At 35.1% G+C, this 26,920-nt stretch overlaps 1 protein-coding gene across 2 annotated transcripts; it reads right to left on the reverse strand.

Annotated features, from left to right (window-relative positions):
- Positions 1 to 1,986: 1,986 nt before the first annotated feature.
- Positions 1,987 to 25,720, reverse strand: LOC112054950 (nematocyst expressed protein 4). Of its 2 annotated transcripts, XM_024094902.2 has the most exons (6): positions 25,309 to 25,720; positions 17,338 to 17,473; positions 15,906 to 15,974; positions 14,505 to 14,723; positions 12,909 to 12,947; positions 1,987 to 9,326 (listed from the first exon to the last, which is right to left on the reverse strand). In XM_024094902.2, the coding sequence occupies exons 1-6, from the start codon at positions 25,363 to 25,365 to the stop codon at positions 9,256 to 9,258; spliced, it is 591 nt and encodes a 196-aa protein (XP_023950670.1). In that variant the 5' UTR covers positions 25,366 to 25,720; the 3' UTR covers positions 1,987 to 9,255. The 2 variants fall into 2 exon arrangements, with proteins under 2 accessions (XP_023950670.1, XP_023950672.1); XM_024094904.2 differs by lacking the exon at positions 12,909 to 12,947 and having other exon boundaries at positions 25,309 to 25,719.
- Between the last annotated feature and the right edge of the window lie 1,200 nt (positions 25,721 to 26,920).

Below are 26,920 nucleotides of genomic sequence, written 5' to 3' on the forward strand. Positions count from 1 at the left end.
GAACATCCACTGCAGGACACCTGTGTGGATGCAATCGAGTGCGAGAAGCGTCCATTGGATATGTGACGTCACATGATATTGAATAATAATATGGTGCCCTCTCATCATTACCAATGTATCTAATTTATCTCTCTCTTGTAATGTGTAGATATGACTCTGACTCGGTTTCTAAAATATGCTGATAATGATGATTATCAAAGTAAGTAGGTTCACGCAATGTTGTGGCAGCCCTAGGTGCTAAAAGGACGAGGCGTCGCGACGTCGCGCCTTGTCGCCTTCACGCATGCGCCTTGCAACCCTTAGATCATCTGCTATGACGAGATGAGGGTGCTATGAATCTAACATGCTCGGTACGATGACCTGATGAACTTTAGTATATTTTTTTATTTATAAATTTAATCAAGTATTTTCCTGTTTGAGCCTTCTAATACTTACGTAGTTGGTAGGTAGGTAAGTAGTTATGTAGGTCATCATTATCAACCCACATTCAGCTCACTGCTGAGCTCGAATCTCCTCTCAGAGTGAGAGGGGTTAGGCCAATAGTCCGCCACGCTGGCCCAATGCGAATTGGCAGACTTCACACAAGCAGAGAATTAAGAAAATTTATAAATTTGAGATCCTTACTTATTTATCGCATATTAACCAACATTAATAAGATCAGAATAGGTTGATAGGTTCTAAAAATATTGCCTTCTTTTCAGTTGATCAGATCATAGGCAGGTGGCTACGTCATTTGTTATGGAAGATTCGTGACTTTACAAAAACATTGTCTAGACACAACTAGAATGATTATTTCTATTTTATGAGCATGCTAATGCTGAAATTCTGATAGCTTGCCAATATTTAAACGGGGTAGTAATCTTGCATCATAAAAACGTTCTAATCCAAATGGGGTAAGTAATAGGTACCTTTTAGCTATAAATCTCGCAAAACTATTAATATTGTTCACCCTGTATTCCTTAAAGACCTCTTTACGGAATACGAAAAATGCGGTTTTTTTGATTTTATATTAAATCATTTAGGTAGCTAACGTACGTCACTGTTAGTAAACTGACCGCCTGAACATTGGACGTAACTAATGCTAGCCAGAAACGGTCAATTATTCTCACGTTTCTGTAGCATCCACGACTTTAACTGTGTGTTGGTCACTGCGTACATGACGGCTCGACTTCAGCCGTGGGTGCTGCCGGTTTCACCGCAGAAACGTGAGAATTATTATTGACCGTCAGTGGGGCTCATTAGCGGGGCTATTAGGTATACCTCCGTATAAAAAAGATCTTTTTTTATTCTCTACAAGTTAGCCCTTGACTACAATCTCACCTGATGGTAAGTGATGAAGCAATCTAAGATGGAAACGGTCTAACTTGTTAGGAGTAGGATGAAATCCACACTCCTTTCGTTTCCACTCCTTAAAAAATGTTAAAGTAGATATAATTATGGAGGTGATAATATGATGTATAAATAAGGATCTGGTTAATTAGTTAATATATCACTCTTATAAGACAAAATGTTCACCGAAATAAAAGATGGATTAAAAATGTCGTAAAATGGTGTAGCAAACTTTTTTTTATAAAGTAATGATTGCACCTACCCACGCAGTTGGGCGTTTGGCGCTTTTTGGCAATAGCGGACTAGAAGTTTGGTCCGAATCATACGTTAAAACGCATCGTTAGCTTAGAGTTTCAAGGCAAGAGAGAGTACCTACCTATTTTTTAGGCAAACGCGCTCCAACTTAGACCACATGAATGCTTTCAGCAGGAGTGATTCTACTGAGCTCTCAGACATTCAGTTTTTGCAAATACCGTGGGAGCCGTGATTATTTCGTGCTACAAAGTGTATAAAAATCCAGGGTACCTGCATATAATCTATCTCCATTTAAGATTTCAGCAAAATCGGTTCAGTAGTTGCGGCGTAGAAACTTTTGCGTTTATAATATTAGTAGGATAGCAGGAATAACGAAGGTAGCAAAGGAAAATGAAAGACTCGTTTGCAAAGTGGTTTTTTTATTTGATACAAAATTATTCATAACATCCAGTCATAATTCCGATTTACATCGAGATGGCTTTTGCGATTTAGAACAATAATAACAATAATTATTATCTATGGAACATTTGGAACAATGGAAGATCATTTGATAATAAAATATACATATAAAACAGCATTAGTGAATAATAATTTGTAAAATATTTACTATAGGTATATTAAATTAAGCTGTCAGACTCAACTTCAGACTGCTAAAAATTCTAGAAAGAAAACCAGCAAACTGACATTTTCTATGTAGGGCTATTCTGTAATGTTTTGTATTGAAAAGGCAAGAGCGAGTTTCGAATTCAGCTCTATTTTTCTCATTCCATAGTATCGTGACAGACAGAGAGAGATAGAGGTGAATTTTTTCAGACTCAACTTCAGACTGCTAAAAATTCTAGAAAGAAAACCGCAACTCGCAATAGCTAGTAATAAAACGTCGGTATACTCACACTATAATTATCATGTTAATTTTACTATCCGCTAATGATTGTTCTATTTTTTTCTTTTCTCTTTTTGTGTTATTTTTTTCAATATTGTTTATGAAATAACCATGTATATAACAATTATGTATGTAATAACCAGTAAAACCAACTGTGCTTTGTGTTGCATCATGGTTACGGTTAGGCTTAATTTAAATATGTACTTTGTAGAATGATAAATAAATAAATAATCGTACAAAATAGCCCTCCTAACTCATACTCGGGACATCGTAAAATAACAATGAGTTGAAAAGGTACTGTTATTTATTACTTAGACCTGTAAAATGTTTTTTTCTTAGATATATTACTATTAAGCATTAACATCAGCTGTATTAAATCAGAGAGTAATAAACGAACTAAACAAAAAAAAATTGAAAAAAACCCTCTATCTTGCGAAAAAAAAGGAACAAATTTCTTCAATTAGCATCTAAAGCACAGAATACAATTACTTGTTAATTATATTTCTGGTAAAAACGACCTTACACACCAATGGGCTGTCTGTTAATTGTTCAAGGTCAAATGCTGCATCTTACAACTAAATCCTAAGCCTTTTAGATGTTAGATTTAGCAAGCAATCTCTGTTTTTTTTTTAAATTAATATTAGTAGGTAAATAAAGAATAAATAGTATTATTCAAATGTAACATTTTTTATTCATACTTTTTTTATACATAATTATATCAAAAATAAAAATATAAATCACGTAATATTGTGTAATCAAGCACAAATTAAAAGCAAAAACTAATTGCCCGGGCTACAGACCTTCAGTTTTATCTGATCTAAAATTCAATCAAAATCATTAGAAAAAAACTACAGTTAAAATAGCAGGTCTGTAACTAGCATTACAGTTCGTTTCCTGTAGGATGGTGGTTAATCGTAGACAGAGAAAGAACTAGACTACTGTTTGTCATTTTTTTTTTTCTTTTTTATTCTCTACAAGTTGACTGAAAAAACGGCACGCGTCATGATGCAGAGTAACAAATTGCCTTATCTCGTTTATTTACGAAGTTCGCAATAAAGTTGTTATCTTTTTTGAGGGAATGCGGCGGGAGCTATATATTTAAAAAAAAATCGAAATTATTAGCTAACAATATAAATTTTGCATAACTACATCATAGGTATTGAATTTTTTTATCTATCTTTAATTTCATACTGTTATAATATCTAACAGCTATGAGCTAGATTACGTAAATTGTCTTAGTTTTGGAATAACTTTGACATATTAAAATTAGTTTAAATATCAGGCTATATAGATTAACAACAGCGTTTATAATTTACATTTAACATTCATATGTATATTTTTAACTAGACGTGTATCATACTAATTATGTATATCTCAATATTACGTCAGGAATGTTTTGAGCGGCCCTTAAATAAGAACAACTCTTTAGTTCGTGCGTGTAGGGTGGTGCGGGTGACAGTTCGTTTCACTCTTGAATGTTGCCGCGATTCACGATAATAGTAGGTACGTATTATGAACGTCAACCGCATTATGCTACAGCGCACGAACTGTAATAAAATATTGAGAAAAGTACAGATTCATTAGTGATTAAAAAAAATATTGTCTAGTTTTTAAAGATTAAATATTCCTTATTAGTTTTTAAGAGTTTTGTATGTTGAGTGCGTATTGCCAGTGATGACATACGGATCCGAGGTTTGTTCGCTAACTATGTCTCTCACAAGAAGGCCCAGAGTCTCAGACCAATTATTGTATAGGACCCGCCTCGCTAGACGTTACTTTTCTGTCAAAGTATATGATCAACGATCTAATGCGATTAAAAAACTGTATCTGTAGTATAGATGTTTCATAGCTGTAATCGTGTTCGTCGGTTAGAGCTCAGTAGAAATACTTTTGTATGTAGTTGAGTGGTGTAAAAAAACAGGCAAAAACTTCAAATTTAGTATAAGATATACACCAAAGCTCATTTTCTAAGATATACACTGAATCTAAGCTCATTTTCTGAGGAAACAATGTTTGTGAATATGGGTGCGATACTGGTCCTTCTATAATTGGTCTGAGCCCAGAGTATACCCGCGCGCGATGAAGCGAACTATAGCTTGGCAACTTCGTTCGTAACACTCCCGATGGTCCGCGCGGGCCCGAGGGCGTGTAGCGACGAATGAAAAACCCTCGACTGATGCACCTCATTTCCCCGCACGCACGATTTCACACCCGCGCAGTCTTTCCCCCCGTCGCCCGCAGATCACGGGAGTGTCATCAACGAACTTGCCAGACTAAATGATCGGAGTTTCTTTACATGAGCGATTCAGTAATGAGATCCGCAGATGAACCAAGTCACCGACATAGCTCAACACGTCGCAAAGCTAAAGTGGCAGTGAGTAGGGTTAGTTCGAGGAGCCAGTGGACGTTGGTGTCCCAAGGTGCTAGAATGGTGAACCCCCACTAAATAATCCATCATCAAGCGGGTTACAAGGTTATAGGCCCTGTATTTCTTTGGTGTATTCGTATTCAATAGAAAAAGATGTCGCGGCTCTACTTTATGGACTAATCTCTTGACATGCATGTTATGAGATTAACATACTAGATATTATATCAGTCTTACAAACTACTTTTAACGTAATTTTTACAATTTTTTTTTTATAAGCATATCTATTACTGAAATAAAACATGTTAGTTTTTATTTATTTTAAGAGTGTGTCGAAAATAACGTATAAAGAACCCTGCGTTTTATAATAACTTAATAATTATATATTCCACTCGAAAACAAAATTGTATTCATACAAAATCGAAATTTTACCTAAATAGTACATACTTAAATACATAAACATGATGTACATAGTACATTTACATGAAGTGTTGCCATATTATATTTGACTACGTTAAATAAAATCGTTCAATTTGAGCGATCGTGAAATATTACATTAGAATATATTGAATTTCATAAGATTTTCGGGAAAATTAAGTCATTGACTACTATTAACATACTTTTAATATAATATGAACAATAAAAAAAAATGTCAACTACCCCATTCTTGTTAGAGCCCACAGATTTGGTATGGCGGCATAAGCACAAACCTTTTATGAGCTAAACTTCTAGTCCGTTCAAAACAAATCATAGTAGGGTCAAATTTCTTTTTAATTTTTTATAAGTTAGCCCTTGACTACAATCTCACCTGACGGTAAGTGATCATGCAATCTAAGATGGAAGCGGGCTAACTTGTTAGGGGAGGATGAAAATCCACACGCCTTTCGGTTTCCACACGACATGGTGCCGGAACCCTAAATCGCTTGGCGGTACGTCTTTGCTGGTACGGTGGGAACTAGCCACAACCGAAGCCTCCCACCAGCCAAGATAGCTGTGCAGTTCGACTGCAACTTCAGAGCGGACTAGAACTTTGACGTTTAACATTTGAGGGTCTTGTCGTTGTCGTGAGAATACGTTTAAATATTTGACTTAATAAAAAGGAGATATTTTTCCAATTAAATAATATTTAATAACTCGCATAATTAGGAAAATTTATCAAAATTGGCCCACGAGTTTTGTGTTTAGAGCGGCACAAAAACACACATATTATAGACAGATGAACACAGTAAAGACACAGTTAAACACACATTTTACATCGCGAAATCAAATAAAATAGATGAAATTTGGACAATACACAAATAAGCATATAGCTTGTGTTATGGGTACTAAAATAAATGAAGAATATATATTTTTTAATTTATATAAATACTCATAATATATAGATAAATATCCAGCCATTGGAAAACGCCCATTGTTATCATGCAAACATTTTCCAGTTGTAGAAATCGAACCCACAGCCTAGGATGCAAAAGGCAGGGCTACTACCCACTGTGTCATTAGGCAGTATATAATAATAATAATGAAAATATTGGTTTTTGTGAGGTATGAAGGTACACATTATATTCATATTTTAGCACATTTATTTGAGTAATAAGGTAGAGTATACATAGACTATTAAAAAAAAAAAATAATAAAAATAAAAAAAAAACGCAAATCCCAGTGTTCACATGGTAACTACTAGTATGCTTAATGTAATTACAAATAAGAAGTAAAATTATCATAACATAGGTACAATTACATGGCAATTACAATAATTAAACTTAAATCAATTTAAAAATTATTTTTAAGTACTTTTTCAAAACTAAAATAAATTCAATTTGCTATACAATATTCTTCATAAGCATTTAACATAAATCATATTTATATATAAACTATCTGTCATAATTTTTATCACAATGTAAAGCATTGATGGATTTGTGACTATCTATATATAGCTTGGCAACTTCGTTCGTAACACTCCCGATGTTCCGCGCGGGCCGGGGGGCGTGTAGCGATGAATGAAAAACCCTCGATTGATGCACGTCACTTCCCCGCACGCACGATTTTACACCCGCGCAGTCTTTCCCCCCGTCGCCCGCATATCATGGATGTGTTATCAACGAACTTGCCAGATTATAATACGAGATCCGGTTTAAGGAATATATAAAGCATCATTATCATTTTTAAAACCCATATTCGGCTCACTGCTGAGCACGAGTCTCCTCTCAGAATGCGAGGGGTTAAGCCAATAGTCCACCGTGCTAGTCCAAAGCGGATTGGCAGACTTCACACACGTATGTAGGTTCCCTTACGATTTTTCCTTCACCGTTTGAGACACGTGATATTTAATTCTTTAAAATATTTCAATATATCAATATTTTCTATCATTTATTTATTATCCCAAATAAATAACAGATGAGGAAATATATTCCTTATGCCAGATAAATAAATATTATACTTCTGTCACTCTCATTATATAGTGAAAGTACTTAATTCGGCTTCAGAAGATACATTGTTTTGAAATTTGATGAAATTAATGCCCAACTATTTATAATTTTTTTGTGATAAAATAAATCATATTATTAATGATGATGAAATGTTTTAATTTCAGTCTCTCGGTTTACAAAGCAAGAGATTACAATGTATAGGTGAAGTGCAATTTCATAAAATTTCATTTTACTTTCGAAATACAATGGGAAGTTTATAAACACAATCCATGAATTATGTATGATAATAATTGGAGAACTTTAACTTGCAATCAATAGGGATGATGACAGTTTTTTTAAATTGTATATAAATTAAGAGTATGCTAATAGTAAAGCAATTTTGTAAAAGTAACAGGGTATCTGCGATCATTACTTTCGGAGATACAGGGATTTAAAGGGTCAGATTTGCTGCACTGATACGGATCAATGAAAAACGCCCCATAGAAAATGGTACGAATTAATGACGTCGTAGGTACATAATAATCTTTAGATTTGTATGGGCGTTCAAACAAAATTACTAATATCTTTGTTATTTGTGCGTTTATGTTTATAGTTCATTTATTAAAAAATGTCACATTTAATATAAGCCAGCTAATATTGTACTGTATGAATTTTCATCTAATCACGATAAAAGATTTTTAATAGATTTTTGAAATTTTATAATCTTATTTATTTTGCAAATATCCAGACAATTTTGGTGTTTATGTATAAATTAGTTTACATTGACCTTATTTACCCGAATGTATCATAAAAATCAATATATTCAAACCTAGTCATCATCCCCATTCATGAACAAGTGTCATATCTCTTCCAAGTTCCAATAGAGAACACTGTTTTTACGGGTAAAAGGAAAAGCAAGTTGAGTATTTTGAGACTACTATATTAATAAATGTTACTCAATTGAAGAGAGATGAGTAGAGTGTTGAGTTTGTCACTATATAGGTAAATAAGCAATTTATGATCTCTTGTGCCCTGAAAAAGTTCGATTGTGAGGAACATCTATGAATATGGGCATCAGCATTCTTCACACACAATCAATGTTAGGATCCTCTTAAGCCAAGTAATTGTCTCGACTTTCAAAAGTGCCAGACGTATGTATAAATGTTCTATAATATAGATATATCTATAGAATTTTAACAGTAATACAAAGGTTTGAATGAGTTGATACTCTTCTACTATTGGTGAAATGTACATTTTGAGCGAGAGCCATTGAGTTATAATGTACTATATACTAGAGAAGTCATCACTACTGCGTTCCGTTCAACTGCGGTGATAACACCGCACTAGTTCATAGTTTCTTACTAGAATATCTTATTAAACGAAACATGACGTTATGGTCGCGATCTAGCTCTGCATAATTTTATAATATGGGTAGACCTAACTAATGTTTTAGTGCTGCAGTCAGTCCTGGATTAACCTATAAGCTATCTAAGCAATTGCTTAAGCTTGCATCCTGACTAAGAGAGCACCAGAAACGATCGAGAAAATAAACGAGCACACGAAAGTTAACGCATTTTTTTTAAAAACTCTTTGTAGTTTAATTAAGGATAAGGGACCCACAGGGTTGACTGTTTATAGCATCAAGTTACTTTAATCCATCACTGGCTGCTGCATATACTTCAATCAGCCAGAAAACGTGTTTTGTGTTTGACACAGCGTCTCCAGTATGTAGTACATACAACTCAATGGCAAGAACACTGTAATCCAGCCACAAATCATAAGAACGGTGCTAACCTACATCATGAAATATATAACTAAATCAAGACTTCCGATTCACTGAATTCTAATATAATCTCATATACGAGTAGTCTGTTTACCTGATCGCATATTACTGGGAAGATTAAATACTTGCTGTACCGTAATTTGCGAGCATAAATGCATAATCAGACGTAGAGCACATAAATAGCACTTAAAGACACTAGTGTGGTTATATCACATACACTTTAATTGTTATAACACTACTGCGCGGCGTAGGGGTTGGACGCAGCGGGCTTGGCGCATACGGCTTGTTCGTAGGAGGGCGGCATCGCTGAAAAGTGAAAACAGAATATATTACTATTATCTTTATATATATAAAAATTTCGTGTCACGTGTTTGTCCGCGATGGACTCCTAAACTACTAAACCGATTTTAAATTTGATTTGCATTCCGTGTGCATTTTGATCCAACTTGAAAGATAGGATAGCTTACATATCAATTTATAGTCACAACATTATTTTATTGCAAATTATTTGTCTCTATATATATAAAACAAAGTCGTATTAGTTACTCCACTTATAACTCAAGAACGTAGTTTAGAGCCAGGAGAATACTTACATAGGATCCTTTTTTTTTGTAGGGGTAGGGTAGGGTAGGGGTAGGGTAGGGGTAGGGTGGGGGTAGGATAGGGGTAGGGTAGAGGTAGTTGAAAGTTTACATCGAGTTTCACGCGGACGAAGTCGCGGGCGTCCGCTAGTATATATATATATATGCTAGCGGCCCCGATCATGCTTCGTTTTGACTTATATGCACTTACTTCTTCCCTATCCCTACCCTACACTATCATTCAAGTTGGATCAAAATGGTGTGAAAATTTTAGGAAAATTTAAGCGTGTAGATCATAGTTATTTTATGGACTTATAATACCTAAAATACAACCTATATTGATAAGTACTGTTTACCAACAAACAAATTAAAATTGAGGATATAAATCACAAATCATTTCACCCCTAATAATAATTATAATTAACTTGTTCTTAAATTAATAAAAAAATTAATTTGATTAATAAGCTTAGAACAATTAGATGTGGTTAATATATTTTATATAACATTTTTTAAAAAAATAATATATAATTAACAATGCCATGCGTTTTCTACCTTCATTTCCAATTTGTTTGTTGGTAAACAGTATTCATCAAAAAAGGCTGTAGTATAGAGCTAGACCTGTGCATCTTTTTGGCCAATCCTCATGGGCTTGCCAATGCCAAACACTCGTCGAGTGGCATGGAAAGTAAACAGAGACCAAGTGTTGCAACATACTCGTCATGCTCCTAATCCTGCCCATTGCTTCCTATTTGCGGAGCTTCGCTATTAATGGTGCTAGCAGAACAGTGCGGAAGCATAGAGGAAAATCTCGTAGCAGTGTCGGGGCCATTGGACAAGAGACAAGAAGATTTAAAGGAACTCATTCCAAACATACGGTGTTGACGAGTTTGTCAAGTTAATTAAAGGCTTGACTCTCATAGTATTGTCATTCCTCATTTAATGCGTAGGTAATCAAATTGTATGGAAATCTCTAAACTAAAAATCACACGCCAAAAGATTGTTGTATTACTTTACCTACATATAGAATACTAAAAATTTTGAAATATTATCTGTAGCAAAGTATGCGTAAACATATAAGTTTTTATATTTAAACAGGTATAAACTTAATTCACAGAATAATATACTGCTACTTAAATAATCTCAGACAACAAAAAATAAACGAGAAATGTTACTGCATGAGCTAAAGCTATCTACAGTTGGTTTCATGTAAGATGGTGCGGGTGACAGTTCGTTTCACTCTTGAAAGTTTGCCTTGATTCACGATATAGTACGTATTATGAATTACAGGCGAATGTCACCGTACCCATGATATCTGAAAAACACTTTAACCTACTATGTCATGAACTAAAGATCGTGCCTGAACTAGATCCGTAAAGACATTATATGAGGCCCTTCTCCAATAGGATAGTTGACTGTTATAAAATTTAATATAAACAATGTTCATTTCGTATATTACATAGTATAAGGGTCTGAAATATATCGATATTAATTATTAAAAGTTAAGAATTTCTTATAAAACTTAATGTCCTAATGACGCTCATTGTCAATTGGTAATGGCGGACTTATTGTCATTTGTATTAGGCGCTGTCAATTTTAGTTCAGGTTTTAGCCATGGGACTTCTTTCGTGGTGCGGAGTCTATTTTTCAATTTTTCCAAACGTCAGAAACGCTGTCGTCCATTTTGTGACGTCATGGTTTTACTAAAGGAATAAACGTCAAAGCAAGGCATGTCCAATTTTCCCGTAAACACTAAGCCGTGTGGTTAAGGTTTATAGTTTACGGGCTTAGTGACGTCATGACACAGATAAAATATAGACCATCATGGCCGATAGCGTTTTGGCTCGTATTGTCGAAACAATTAAAAAAAAAATTTATTAATGTCTCAAAAAAAATATGATAATTTTTTTCAATCTAGTAGAACGACAATAAACTATTAAAGACCATTTTAAAAAAGTGTCAACTACCCTATTCATTAGATAGGGTAATGTACACCCAGTAAAATGGTCACATTGGTATTTTTTTCAAAATGCTAGAGTAATTATGAACTCTGTAGGTTTAACATGCACACCACGACATTGTCTACTGTACACTATATTGTCAATTTGCTTATGTGTGCATTTCATGGTTACCCTCAAACCACGTGTCAGTGAATAACCATCTCCCTGATAAATATGTTCCAACCCACATTAATATTACCAAAACCATTTTCATTTCATTTCATCATTTTTCTTCTATGTAGGTTATGTTAGTTAAGTGGTTTGCCTGTCATCATCATCATTAACAAACCATATTTCGGCTCACTGTTGAGCACGGGGCTCCTCTCAGAATGAGAGGGATTAGGTCTTAGTCCACCACCCTGGATGTGGATTGGCAGATTTTACACATCTAGAGAATTAAGAAAATTCTCACGTATGCAGGTTTCCTCACGATAATTTTTCCTTCACCGATTGGGACACGTGATATTTAATTTCATAAAATGCACATAACTGAAAAGTAGGAGGTACTGGATTCGAACCTACGCCCTCCGAATCGGAGGCAGAGATTATATCCACTGGGCTATCACGTCATACAAACAGGCAAACCACATAACGAAGCTATTTAAATTATATTATTCACTTTTAACGTCTGGGAGACAAAAATAAACATGCTATTATCAAAAACAATATCTAACATAATTTAAGTGATAGCGATAGCGATACATAGCTTTCTAAATGATAGGGATATCAAAATGGTATATAATGAACAGTACAATTCTGCTATTTCTATTTATTACTAAGTACTACTAAACAACCTCCATGGTAGCAACATGCACAAATTAGCTAACAAATGCATCCAAAACATTCACTATTAATAACCTTACAGTTTAAAACGCAGTATAAATTCGGTCAATAAACACATAAACCAGGCGCTATCAGGAATTGAGTGTGCATAATATGAGGACCGCATTCTGTTTACGGTAAAGGCTTAGTTGCATATAACAAGCAACAAAACTGAAACAAAGCATTTGTTCAGTCCATATAGTCGATATTGAAGGGTATAAAAAAAACATACCTCCTAGCAACATAAAGAATAATAATCTGCATGCTTTCCTGACTTCAAAACCATAATCAGAATGCGGTCCATAAGATATGTATACTCAACTCCTCAGAGCGCCTGTGACGCTAATAGGTCTAACAGTTGAGATTCAGCCAATAAGATTTTTGAAAGACCACGTCATCTACTATTTTATTCTTGGAAGCTATACTGCGTTCACATTTTATATTAATAGATACGGGTGTAAATATATTGATAAATATCATTAAACAACCTTGAGTATTCCAGCCGGGCGGGGCGATCCCAAAGAAAACTGTCGGAAAAGTTGACATAAGTGGGAATTCCTAGTTATATTTGTACATAGATTTTCGTCATTATTTACATTAATTTATCTGATACGAATTTATCTTTTGTATGTAATAGTATACAGGAAGAAAATTTTTTTAGTGCGGATATTTTTATATTTTGTTCATAAACAAAATTTAATGATCACGTATTTTTTCTTTTTTTTTTTAACTCAAAAATAACAAAATTATCGTTAGCTAAAGTTATTTACTTTTGAACAGAATTTTAGGGTCACCCTATTGTGCGTTTATTTTATTTTCGTTTGATACCTAAAGGACGTCACCAGATCACTTTTAAGCTGAATATATCTTGTTTAGTAATAATATGTACATTATTTTGTTATTTTAGAGACATAAATTAAAAAAAAAATTACATTAAATGTATCGAACTGTTTGTAGATTTATATTCTATTAATGATACAGAACCACGAAAAAAAATATCCGCACTAAAGACCGAATCACCCTGTATAGTGAGATAAATGGATAATTTGGAATAACAGTTTTATCTAATAGAGTTATAACTTATAACTATGTACGATTGTAAGTAGCTTATATTTATTTATAATACAGTAGAACCTCTTTATGTTAAACTCTGAGGGAAGTGCCAAGAGATTTGAGTTGTAGAGTGTTACAGTCATCCATAAATTAATATACTTACTTTTTATCATTTCAAAAAAATACGTATAAAATGAATGTAAGAGTATTAGTTGAGGCGTGAAGGGAAGTGAATTACCAATGTAGTCGCATTATGGAGATTCGATGTTCGACATAAAGAGGTTCCATTGAAATTGACGATACAAGCGCATTGCGTACCTACAAAGCAACACTTCGCAGGGCGGACTCTCTAGAATAAAATAAAATAATTGATATATGGTTAAACAACCAAGGCCAACATGGTGTTGTGCTTCTAGTAAAAAAAATACCAGAACTGAAGGTGGCCGTTTTTCCAAATAACCCTTCAATAGGGATGATGACAGTTTTTTAAATTGTATATAAATTAAGAGTATGCTAATAATAAAGCAATTTTGTAAAAGTAACAGGGTATCTGCGATCATTACTTTCGGAGCTACAGGGATTTAAAGGGTCAGATTTGCAGCGCTGCCGCGGATCCCTGAAAAACGCCCCATACAAAATGGTACGAACTTATGACGTCGTAGGCAATTAATGATCGTTAGATTTGTATGGGTTGGGCGTTTAAACAAAATTACTAATATCTTTGTTATCTGCGTTTATGTTTATAGTTCATATATTAAAAAATGTCACATTTAATGTAAGGAAGCTAAAACTGTATGAATTTTCATCTAATTACGATAAAATATTTTTATAATCTTATTTATTCAAATATCCAGTCAATCTTTGCTTTTTATGTATAAATTAGTTAACATTGACCTTATTTGACCCGAATGTATCATAAAAATCTATATATTCAAACCTAGTCATCATCGCCATTGTGTGAGCTCTTAAACCTCATGTGCCTGGTATTTCACTTCCAAAGTTTTTTTTTTAATTATTTACTAAATGCTTACCATTAGCTTCGGGCGCGCTTGGTGCTGAAGGATAGGCAGTGCTCGGGTACGGCGTCGGGTAGGGCGCCGCCGCGGGGTAGGACGCAGTGGGGTAGGGCGCCGCGGAGGGCGCCGGGTTCGGGCTGGCGGTCGGCATCGAGGGGTACGGGTAACCCGTACTCTGGGGGTACGCTACTTGTGCACCCGTGTGCACAGGATACGTCGTCACCACTTGTGCAGCTGTGGAACATACAATGGAGGTTTTAGAGGTTTTTATATTTTGGAAAAAAATAGGATTCCGTAAGATATATGGGTTTTCGGAGACAAGGTGTAAAAAATCAACCAGAAAAGTTACTTATTTTACGTACGTTGCCTAAACTATAAAAGAAATATAGAAAGAACCATAAAATGTTTAATTAATTGTAGATCTTATAAATATCTACAAAAAAGTCCGCGACATACTGTGTCGAGTGAAGCACAACAACCATTTTTTATTAAAAATTTTTTTGGACTACATTTAAACGCATTTATTTAGTTACCACCCTGCCGACAAAGATGTACCGCCAAACAATACGATGTCGTGTAGAAACCGAAAAGGTTTTAATTTTTATCCTCCTCCTCACTAGTTAGCTCGCCTCCATCTTGGATTGCATCATCACTTACCATCAAGTGAGATTGTAACATCAGAGAGAGAGATAATATTATTTTCTTAGGCGCAACCTTATCCTAAATATTGAACATATTATTGACTGTGTGTGGGTTCTCTATACCTTTAGTAGCCAATGAAGCGATTTGAAAGTTTGTTTCTTACCGAGCAATTTCCAAAATTTCATTTTATTTTACAAAAGATACAAAGATTCCTACAGCCAAACATAGAAGCTATTTGCAAAACGGTCAATAACATATCATTTTTTTTCTGTAATTTTAATCCTCAGGGTAGAGAGTGGCAGATAAACTAAATGGTTTGTTTATCTTGTAATAAAACATGGCCGATATTGTACATTTTATACATATTATGATAAGATTGTGACGTATTAGATACCAATTAGTTGCAATATTATCTTTCAACTTATTTTATAACATGTTGCTCAGTTAAATAGGCTTACATATTTGAATGTATACTAATTAACTATGAGCCTTATTAGAAGGCTCAAAGTCACTCAGCGGGCGATGGAGCGAGCTATGCTTGGAGTTTGTCTGCGTGATCGAATCAGAAATGAGGAGATCCGCAGACGAACCAAAGTCACTGACATAGCTCAATGAGTCGCGAAGCTGAAGCGGCAATGGGACTTTTATGCTTGGAGATCCATGCAAGACCCTTTTGATACTGGGCACCTCCATTGCACGCTACACCCACAACTACAATTCCGACAACTGGAGCTTGTTTTATTTATTATACCGTTAAGGTAAGTAGGTACTTACTCGGATAGGGAACACTGTACTGTTGTTGTGGATACGGCGTCTGTACTGTTACTTGCTGCACCGGAGGCGCTAAGGGACAGAAATTAACAAGAGTAAGTGAATGATCTACGAGTGCCTATAATTTAAATACCCTTTCAAACAAAAAATAATTATCTAATCGGTCCAGGCCTCTTCGAGTAAACGAGTAACATACACACAAAAAAAACATACACTCGAATTGAGAACCTCCTCCTTGTTTTGAAGTCGGTTAAAAATTATCTGTGTCTATCAGACATCAGTCTCTGAACCATAATACGATCTACTGACTGTCATGTATATCGTTTCGGGTTTTGCACGTCCACTGATGTAGAGTCACTCCAAAAATGAGTATATAATACACTACACTATATGTTCCTACTAGACTATCAGGCTGAAACTCTTTCAGGCCCTTTTTAAGCGTTTTAAATTGTGATTATACTGTACTAACTATTTATACAGTTACTTTACAATTATTACCGCAACCATACGATGCTAGTGTTAAAAGTGATTGTCTAACGTAATATCGGCTGAGGCTTAATTTACATTGCCGCAAAACTGGAAGCGAATTTTTATAATGAGACTAGCGGACCCAGTCGAGCGGCTATGGTAGGGGTCTACCACAACACTACACTACCACAAAATTGATTGCAAATTTGATTGAAATTGGTTAATAAAAGTAATTTAATAGTCCATCGAAAACACAATGTGATACGTAATTTATATATATTGAGCCGTGATAGCACAATGGATATGACCTCTGCCTCCTCCTTCCTCATTTGAGGAAATAAAATATCACGTATCTCAATCGGAGAAGGACAAACATCGTGAGGAAACCTGCATACCTGAGATTTTTTTTAATTCTCTGCGTATGTGAAGTCTGCCAATCCGCATTGGGCCAGCGTGATGGACTATTACAGTGAGCCGAATATGGGTTGATAATGATGATGATGAAGACAGATAACTTTCTGGGTAATGTTTTGCGTAACGTATGTACGGAGAGTTGGTCGCTAACTATAGGCTCATAAGAAGGCTCAGAGTCACACGGGCGATGGAACGAGCTATGTTAGGAGTATCTCTGCGTGATCGAATCAGAAATGAAGAGATCCGCAGAAGGACCAAAGTAACCGACATAGCTCAACAAGTCGCGAAGCTGAAGTTGCAATGGGCGGGGAACATAGTTCGAAGAGCCGATGGACGTTGAGGCCCTAAAGTGCTGGAATGGCGACCCAGCACTAGAAAGTGCAGTGTTGGTCGACCCCCCAACCAGGTGGACTGACGACATCAAGCGAGTCGCAGGGATTCGCTGGATGCAGGTGGTTCAGCATCATTATGTTTGGAAGTCCCTACAAAAGGCCTATGTTCTGCAGTGAACGTCCATCGGCTGACATGATGATGTACGGAACCATGTACTTACGCTGCAGCACTTGGCCGCGGTTGCGGCGGCAGCAGCAGTGGGCGCAGCAAGCGATGAACAACACTACCAGCACTATGACGCCCACTATGTACAGCGTTGCTTGGAAGCTCATGTCGAGGGTTGTTGTGGTTACTTTCTGTAAAAGGGAAATGGCACAAAAAATAAAAATTCCGTTATTTTAAACGGATATACCTAGTAAGCGGTCTGAAAGTTTTTTTTTTCAACCGTCTAAAAAAGGAAGGAAAGGAGGTTCTCAATGCGACTGTTTTTTTAATGTTTGTTACCTCATAACTCCGTTATTTATTAAGCAATTTTGAAAATTCTTTTTTTGTTCGAAAGAGTATACTTGAGAGTATACTAAATGAATTATAATTGTTATAAAAGAATATTTGCTTTATCTTTTAGATATGAGCAATATTCCCATTTCCCTCCAATTAGTCGGAGAAAACTGTGTAAGGAGTGGGTACTATAATAGATCATCGGGCGGGCAAAGCAACGCGTTGATACGTACGAATTTTTTTTTATTCAATGACAAGTTAGCTCTTGACTGCGATCTCACCTGATGTTAATGTGACCATGTGACGATACAGTCTAAGATGGTAGCGGACTAACTTAGAAGAGGTACAAGTTTATCCTACACGTACCTCTAACGGTTTCTACGCGACAAGATATCGGAATGCTAAATCTCTTGGCGGTACGTCTTTGCTGGTATATAGGGTGGTAACTAGCCGCTGCCTACCAGACCAGACCTGAGCCAATTTAGAAATTATACAACCTTGACCCTACCAGGACGGGTCCACGGGGGATACAAGGAATCTCGCATTTAGTGGAGTTGCTGCCCCAGAAGGGTGAGAAAGCACATTATGGGACAAGGATGAAGAATAAAGAATAACTAAAACAGTGAAGGAGGAAACCTGCATACCAGAGAATTTTCTTAATTCTCTGCGTGTGTGAAGTCTGCCAATCCGCATTGGGCCAGCGTGGTGGACTATCGGCCTAACCGCTCTCATTCTGAGAGGAGACTCGAGCTCAGCAGTGAGCCGAATATGGGTTGATAACGAAGGGAGTCGTTAGAAGAAGGCGGCCCGGGAAAACGCGAAGAGCAAGTAAGAGACCCATTCATGCTAGCGCAATCACTATGCACAAATTTACAAAGGAGTGATATAAATTATAAATCGGTCTTTTAAAATAAGCATTTTTTCCGTAGCGTTGGGAAAACCGGTTTCATAATGATAACTGAGAAAAAAACAGATTCTGCTAAAGATCATACAAACAGAGATAATACATAAGATCATACATAAAGGTCTTGATATGGCACATCACGAAAAAAGCCCATTTGTGATTTAATGTAAACTACAAGAGATATTTAATACCAAAAAAAGACACTTGTAAATGTACAAATTTTGGCCAAAATATAAATTAGTAGGCTAGTTGCCTCGACTGGTGGGTGACAGAAGGGCTGGCTCTTTTTACCCGTGTACGGGAAAGCCAAAAGAAAGGGTAATGATTTAGGCAGTCTATATATGTATGTATGTATGTTCCACCGTAGCGCCTAAACTACTTAACCGATTTTAATGAATGAGGGGTCAAAAGATTCGTAATAATATAAATTGAGACATGAACTATATGACGGAATTTAAGCCTCAGATTCTAACCTAAAAAAACTGAGATAATCGTCACTTGTTTGGTACCAAAAGAAAGGTCATGACGAACACATTACAAATATGGATATTGTTAAGAGGAAATATATCTTTAAAATACGACCGTAAAGTTCTCGCGGTCCAGTCGTTTCATATCAGAATGCGACGATGTAGGTCCTCGTGGATATTGCAACGTAGGGCCCCATCGGGAAACGGAAAAGTATTAAATAAAACCCGATTACGTAAAAAGGTGCTTAAAAAGAACGAAACAAGAAAATATTTCAGATCGAAATAGAGAAAAGCATAGGAACAAAAATGGTCATGGTAGAGCCGTGGTCGTACCCATTATATGCCTAGCATGTGTATGTTTAAATAAAATAGTGTTCCTGGCATAATCACATTAGACCGTATACAGTCGGTGCGACCACGGCTCTACCGTGACCACTTTTGTTCTATCTCTATTTCGATCTGAAATATTTTATTGTTTCGTTCTTTTTAAACCCCTTTTTACGTAGTCAGGTTATAGTTTTTAAACTTTATTTTTTATTTGTGAATCGGCCTGGGTGTAAAGCGCGATAATGCAGTGTTCTCCAGTATTCTCCGTGTGAGATTGTGGGATTGATTTATATACGAGTAGTTATTAGGATATGTTAGCTTAAGTTTCTTATTGAATTCGTAGTTGATTAAATAGCTCAAAAACTATTGTTTTTTAATAACTGTTTGGTTGATCATTTTAATGTATTTGAATTGTGGCATGATTGTCAGTATCAACTGACAATCATGCCACAATTCAAATACATTATGTTCCTAATGTTTTGTTTTTCCTTACCTACTCATACTTTAATTCCAATAGGCGCAGGAAAGAAAACCGAGTTATTATTCAATGTACATATATTTGTTATAGGATTTTAAATGAACAAATAAAAATTAATAATAATTGATAGATTACAACAGTTTTTGACTACTAATAGTTGAACTGGAAAAACTTTTCATGATTCATGTAAGTAAAGCTATTATTATTAATTTTAAACACTAAATAAAAAGTTGTCTGGTTTTGCAATTGAGGTATACGTAATTTAGAGAAATTAAACGTTATTAACCCTAGCTTAATATTCTTAGTGGATAATAATAACAATAAATGCTTAATCATTCTATTAATATTAATCTTTCAGTTTGGGATTTTATATTGGCGAAACTACAACTTTGATAGAAGTGTAAAATTAGGCTAGGGGAATGTCCACCGGTCCTTACAACGTTGGCCCAGTGAACCCAGGTATAGGTATATAAATGTATATAGAGATGATAATATGATGTATAATTATGGATCTGGTTAAATAAGTGACTTAATAAAATGTATGTTTCTTTTAGAAAAGTACATTTCTTTTTATCACTCTTCTAGGGCAAAATGTACCAAAGCAGCGAAGTAACATTTGGAGCTGTATTAGTTTTATTATATTATTTTTTTCTGTTGCCAACAAGCTCAACAAACAAGAAAACGAACAAAGAAATCAATCATAAGTCTTCAAAAAATATCGTAAAACTCAGGCTTCATAGTAAACAATCTTAGCTTGTCCCCGTTGTGGACAAATTAAAGAAGAATTAAAAATGTTAAGTAAAATAATAGTAGTAGTAAAATGGTAGTAGTACTATCAGGATTTTTTTAGATATAACTAAGTTCCGGGGCGGTAAGGGTAGGCCTGGGCCGGCGATGGGCATTCCCCTTTGGTATAGCTAATAGTAAGATACTTAATAATAATTTATGCCTATACAAAAAAAATTTATTAAAATTTCTAATGTTGCTCAGTCTCTCCCATTATTTTTGTCTGACCTCGTCTGCACAAACTTAGTTATGTAATGTAGATTAATTTAAAGAAGAAGAAATTTATAATTCTGCTTAAAATACTTCACTTAAGGGCATATTTTCTATAATATTACATGTACCTACCTCAGTACTTATTTCAGTATTAAACAAGATTAGCACATGATCAAACAATAGATTCACAATAGAATACTGTCACTGAATCATAATCTCTTGAATTACCTGTCACAAGGTCAACAATTGTTCACCTTAGTACACTGCACAGCACTTGTGGAAGTGATCCAATACACTGAGTATTGAGTTACAACTTCAAATTAATATTATATGCCACTGATAACACATACCTACTGATGTGATAGGGTTGGCGCTTCAAAGATGTTTTCTGATGTTTCTTATTTATAAATGCGAAAATAAGTCTGTCTGTCTATCTGTTACATTTTCACGGCAAAACGGCTGAACCGATCATGATGAATTTTCATCATCATTATCAACCCATATTAGGCTCACTGCTGAGCTCGATTCTCCTCTCAGAATAAGAGGGGTTAGGCCAATAGTCCACCACGCTGGCCCAATGCGGATTGGCAGACATCACACACGCAGAGAATTATGAAAATTCTCTGGTATGCAGGTTTCCTCACGATGTTTTTCCTTCACCGTTTTGAGACACGTGATATTTAATTTCTTAAAATGCACACAACTGAAAAAGTTGGAGATGCATGCCCCCGATCGGATTCGAACCCACGCCCTCCGGAATCGGAAGCAGAGGTCATATCCACTGGGCTATCACAGCTCAAAGATGAATTTTGGTGTAGTGGTAAATGGGTTCTTGGAGCAAAACATCGGGTACTTTATGACCCTAAAATAAAAATAGAAGGGGGTGAAATAGGAGTTGAAAGTTTGTATGGAAATTGCTTCATTTTTAGAGTTACAGTTTTAAATTTGTTCATAAATCTTAGATAATCCGAAATATAATGTAATTTTAAAATATTTAAAATTCAATCCATAAATAAGTGATATAGCGACTTATGCACCTCACACGAGATAAGTTGAGAACAGTAGTTGGCCTAATAACAGGTCACTGCCCGCTAAACAAACACCTTTGAATTCTTGGTATGACTGACAGTCCTCTGTGCAGATCCTGTATGGAGGAAATCGAGACACCGCTACACGTTATGCTCAGTTGCAAAGGCGTAACGGAACAACGAGCAACCTACATTGGTTCCTCAGTGACACTCCATGAGGCTATCAGCGACCTGGGCGGCCTGCTAAGCTTTTGGAGCGATGGATGGAATAAATCCAGCGGGAACCTACACCGAGGGACCCACGCACAACGGTCAATCACATGGCTAAGTGCGGAAACGGCCCAGAAAAAAGAAGAAGAAGAAGTGATATAGCGGTTGAAAGTTTATATTGATTTTTACGCGGACGAAGTCGCGGTCGTCCGCTAGTTTAGATATAAATATTAAAAAATATGGGACTTTTATAATATCTTAAACAACATCACTGTTTTAGTCACACCTTTCATTGTAGTTTTGAAGAAATTATTTTTCGCACTACTATGTACAGGACAACTGTTACATAATATTATTCACTATATCTTGTATGTGTGTAATTTGTGCATATACAAGCAAATTAGAACTAAAAAATAATTAAAACTCCCTACAGATATTAAGTAATTTACAGCAAACGTTATGTCATCAAAACATCAATTTATGAAATTTGAGCTGAAAATTATTCACTTGTCTTCATGACAAGTTAGTATTACTAAGAGGAGTTTCAAAAAATACTAAAGTAACATACCGAGATTATCTGAGGAGTCAACCATAATTTTTACGACCTACCTTATATCTGTAAAATACTATATTTTACTGATGAAATGTTGCCAACCCTACATCTAAATTACCCTAATGATAACATATTTTGGCGTATTTTATTGTTTAGTGACGTTATTTCCTTAGATCTAAAAATTTAATACCTACCTATCTATTTTAAGTAATGGGGAATTTTCTTAAACAATTTTTTATTTAGTATGATTATACTAAATAAAAAATTGCTTCCTCAATTTAAGTTCATAATGAGTTTTTCAGGGTAGGCAATGCATTTTTGTATCTATGAAGTGCACACCACTATTTGGCTCCAGTATTTTCTCATTTGATTTGTCTTTATTTTGCTTTCTGTTTATAAAAGTAGGTACCGATAATGAGTCACAATAAAATTATCTACAGTCACTCATGCTAGTGATAATGGGAAAATAATCCATTAAGTAATGAAATATATATTTAAATTAATAAATGCTGTGTGGTGTATAACACAAATATATATGAAACATGACTCATAGGTTTCACAAGATTTATTTATATGGATTTATAGGGAGGTTAGGAAACAACAATTTTAACTGTGTATTTCCTTCCTTATTCTTGTTTTGGCATTTTGTGGAGCTGACAGCTGACAATCCTCTCTCCTATAAGTTGGGAGGCCTGGCCCTGTGTAGTTTTTTTTTTCTTATGTCTCCACTAGCTTGTCTATCGTGACAATACAACAAGCAATTCGCTTGTCTACAGTAGGTATTTATACTACAGCCTTTGTTGATGATTACTGTTTACCAACAAACAAATTAAAAATGAGGGTATAAATCACTAGTCATTTCACACCTAATAATAATTATAATTAACTCTTAGATTATTGAAAATAGATTAGATTAATAAGCTTATAAAATATATTTTATATAACATTTTATAAACAAACCATACATAATTTAAAATAAATAAGTTATGAAGTGACATGCATTTTCTACCTTCATTTCCAATTTCTTTGTTGGTAAACAATACTCATCAAGCAACGCTGTAGTATAGATGTGGTTTAAGCAAAGCAGTTCCGTCCTCTAAGGGGTCCCTGTCTGCTTTAGTTGTCAATATCACAGCTAGTGTAGGGACACTTTGCTTTTTTTCTTGCATGAGTGACACTAGTGCCTACTAGTTTTAATGCCAATTCAGTTGTTAGTAATTTTCAGTTATTTTAACACAAAATTAATGAACCGATTTTCATAAAAATTAAATGGGACCAATGCGAAAGTTTACACTTTCAGACAAAAAAGAATTTTCAAAATTGATTAATGAATGATTAAGCTATTAGGTAACATACATTAAAAACACATATAATTGAGAACCTCGTCCTTTTTTTTAAATGGAATGGACTGGGTGGACCGAGGACATCAAGCGGGTAGCAGGAAGTAGCTGGATGCTTGCGGCGCGAGACCGTTTTGTTTGAAAGTCTATGAAAGAGACCTATGTCCAGCAGTGGACGTCCATCGGCTGTTAATGATAATGACAATGAATAAGTCAAAACCTAAAACTGTTGTTAGTTTCATTCTACATATCAAATTATTAAAATTTTTTTGGCTACATATTGAGTGCACATGTAATATGAGGCTCTAGTGTGATGATCTCATGCTATACAAGGGCACAAACACTTGACATTAGTTTATACTATAGAATTTTGTAAGTGTAATATTGAACTAAAAGGTAAAATTAAATTTAATTAATTGTAAAAGGTTCAAATCCGGTCTGGGGCATGCAGCTCCAAGTTTTCAGTTGTGTGCATTTTAAGAAATTAAATATCACATGTCGTGAATGGTGATGGTCATCGTGAGGAAACCTGCGTACCAGATAATTTCCTTAATTCTCTGCTTGTGTGAAATCTGCCAATCTGCATTGGGCAAGGGAATATTGATAATGATGATGAAATATTGAACTAAGTATTCAGTTTGTTAAACATGGTGAGTTTTAAACTCAAATGATATTGTCAGAATATGCTCTTAGGAAATGTGTTTGATTTACAAATAAGGGCCCTGAATGGTATCTAGACTTGTTTTATTATACTTTGACAATATCATATATGAGTTGTTTATGTTTATGTTGTTGTTGTTTATGTGTAATTCACATTAATATTGTTAAATTTGCTCCATTGAAGGGTCACAATTCTGAATACTAACCAAGATTTGAATTGTTTTATTAATTTTTGTTACAAAAGCATTGGAACTGACTTAGTTGGCCTATAATAAAGTTAATAATAACTGATCAATGTCGAGCCATGATAGCCCAGTGGATATGACCAGTTAATTGCTCTGCCTTCGATTTGGAGGTTTGAATCTGGTCCGGGGCATGCACTTCCGACTTTTCAGTTATGTGCAATATTTAAGAAATCAAATGTCATGTGTCTCAAACGGTAAAGGAAAACCATTGAAAGGAAACCTGCATACCTGAAAATTTTACTTTACTCTCTGTGTGTGAACTCTGCCAATCAGCATAGGGCTAGCATGGTGAACTATTACCTTAACCCCTCTCATTCTGAGAATGACCGAATAAGGGTTGTTGATGCACTTAGTAATACGATAGTGAGACTTGAGTTGTATCGCCTTAAAATCAGCACCATGCTAGATACAACCAAAAAATAATTTAGTATACTTGATTTATACTAACTTTCTAATGAATATCATCAAAAAATCAAACTTACCTCCGTATAAAAACCTTCCAAATAATCGTCTTCGTCGAAGTGTTTATTGTCAAACATATTAGGCACAACAAAACTTAAAATATTATCATCACCATAATTAAATTTCACAACTGTTGCAACTGATAATCTTAAAGGGAAATGGTCCAGGATGTTATTATTAGTTTATGATTATGAGTCACAGGGGGATTTACCAATGTACAGCAATAGGCTACACTGTTTTCCTCTAAATTCCGCAAATCAACGAGTTTATTATTAGAGCCTGTTATGTAGTTATTGAATTTGAATGCAATTAAATATTTATTGATGAAATTCAAGAGATTTAAAATGAAATATTCACAAATACTCGACAAATCAACACAAATTACAATGCAAAATGCTTTTGCCTTTTTTTCTTGCTTTTGTTTGACACTGACAGTTGAATTGAATTGTCTTGTTTAACATTGACAGTTGACAAACTACAGATGACACAACAAACAGGCATAAATTGTTGAGTGTAGAGCGTAGCGTTCTAGCCTTAGACCATTAATAAGCCATTCGCTGCCCGCGAGTATTTTATCGAAAAGCCCGTCTGCACTGAAGAAGCCGACAGTCAGGGATTGCGGTTTTAATCTACCGTTGTGAGCCATTTAAAAAATCTTTATATTCCTCTATCGCGCGAAGCATGATACTGTGCTCGCCTATTGCCCTTAGTTTACTTTATATTTTTTAACGGTTACGATGGGCGAACGGTCGTCAGGAGTCAAGTGGCTAGATTTTCTAAAAGTCTATTATTTCTATGGATTAGACCTAATTTATTTATGAATTAGCGTACGCCCGCGACTTCGTCCCCGTGGTATTCAGTTTTTCAAAAATCGCACGGGAACCATGAATTTTTCCAGGATGCAAAGTAGCCTAAGAGTTAATCCAGAATGAAATCTATTTACATTTAAAATTTCAGAAAAATCGCTTCTGTAGCCGCAGCGTAAAGGATGAACAAACATACGATGTGTGATTGTAAGAGGTAAAGTTTGTGTGGTTGTAGGGGGTAATCTCTGGATCTACAGAACCGATTTCAAAAATTCTTTCACCGATAGAAAGCTACGTTATTTGCTAATGTCATGGGCTATGTTTTTAGTCCGTGTTCTTACGGGAACTGGAACTATGTGGGTGAAACCGCGGGGCGTCTTTTAGCGGCATTTTTTTGGTCTATTAGAAATTTTGTATTATCTCCGAAACTGAGTTGAGAATTAAACACATTATAATGCAGTCCAAGGAAGGTCGTAAAACGATATCAAATAGCCATAAGTCACCCTAAAGAACACCTTTCTAGTTGTAACAATTATAATTCAGTTTGAAGTTTATTTTGTTGCGGCCCATAGTTACAAAATGCTTTCGCGAAACCAATTTTTAGTTTCAATCATACTTCATTTTAGATCGATAGTGTAATGACGTCTCCATCGATCATTAGGCTATATTTTGACAACAATGAAAACATGCTACAACAATGAAAAATATTAATTTCTATGAATATTCATCTAAAATATCTATAGCAAATTACTCCAAAATAAATTATATTATTATATTTAACGTTCATTGAGACTGTTTTTCGTCAAACGAAAAATATCAATGATTC

This window comes from Bicyclus anynana, chromosome 2 (genome assembly GCF_947172395.1).
Source record: "Bicyclus anynana chromosome 2, ilBicAnyn1.1, whole genome shotgun sequence".
Classification (NCBI taxonomy): Eukaryota; Metazoa; Arthropoda; class Insecta; order Lepidoptera; family Nymphalidae; genus Bicyclus; species Bicyclus anynana.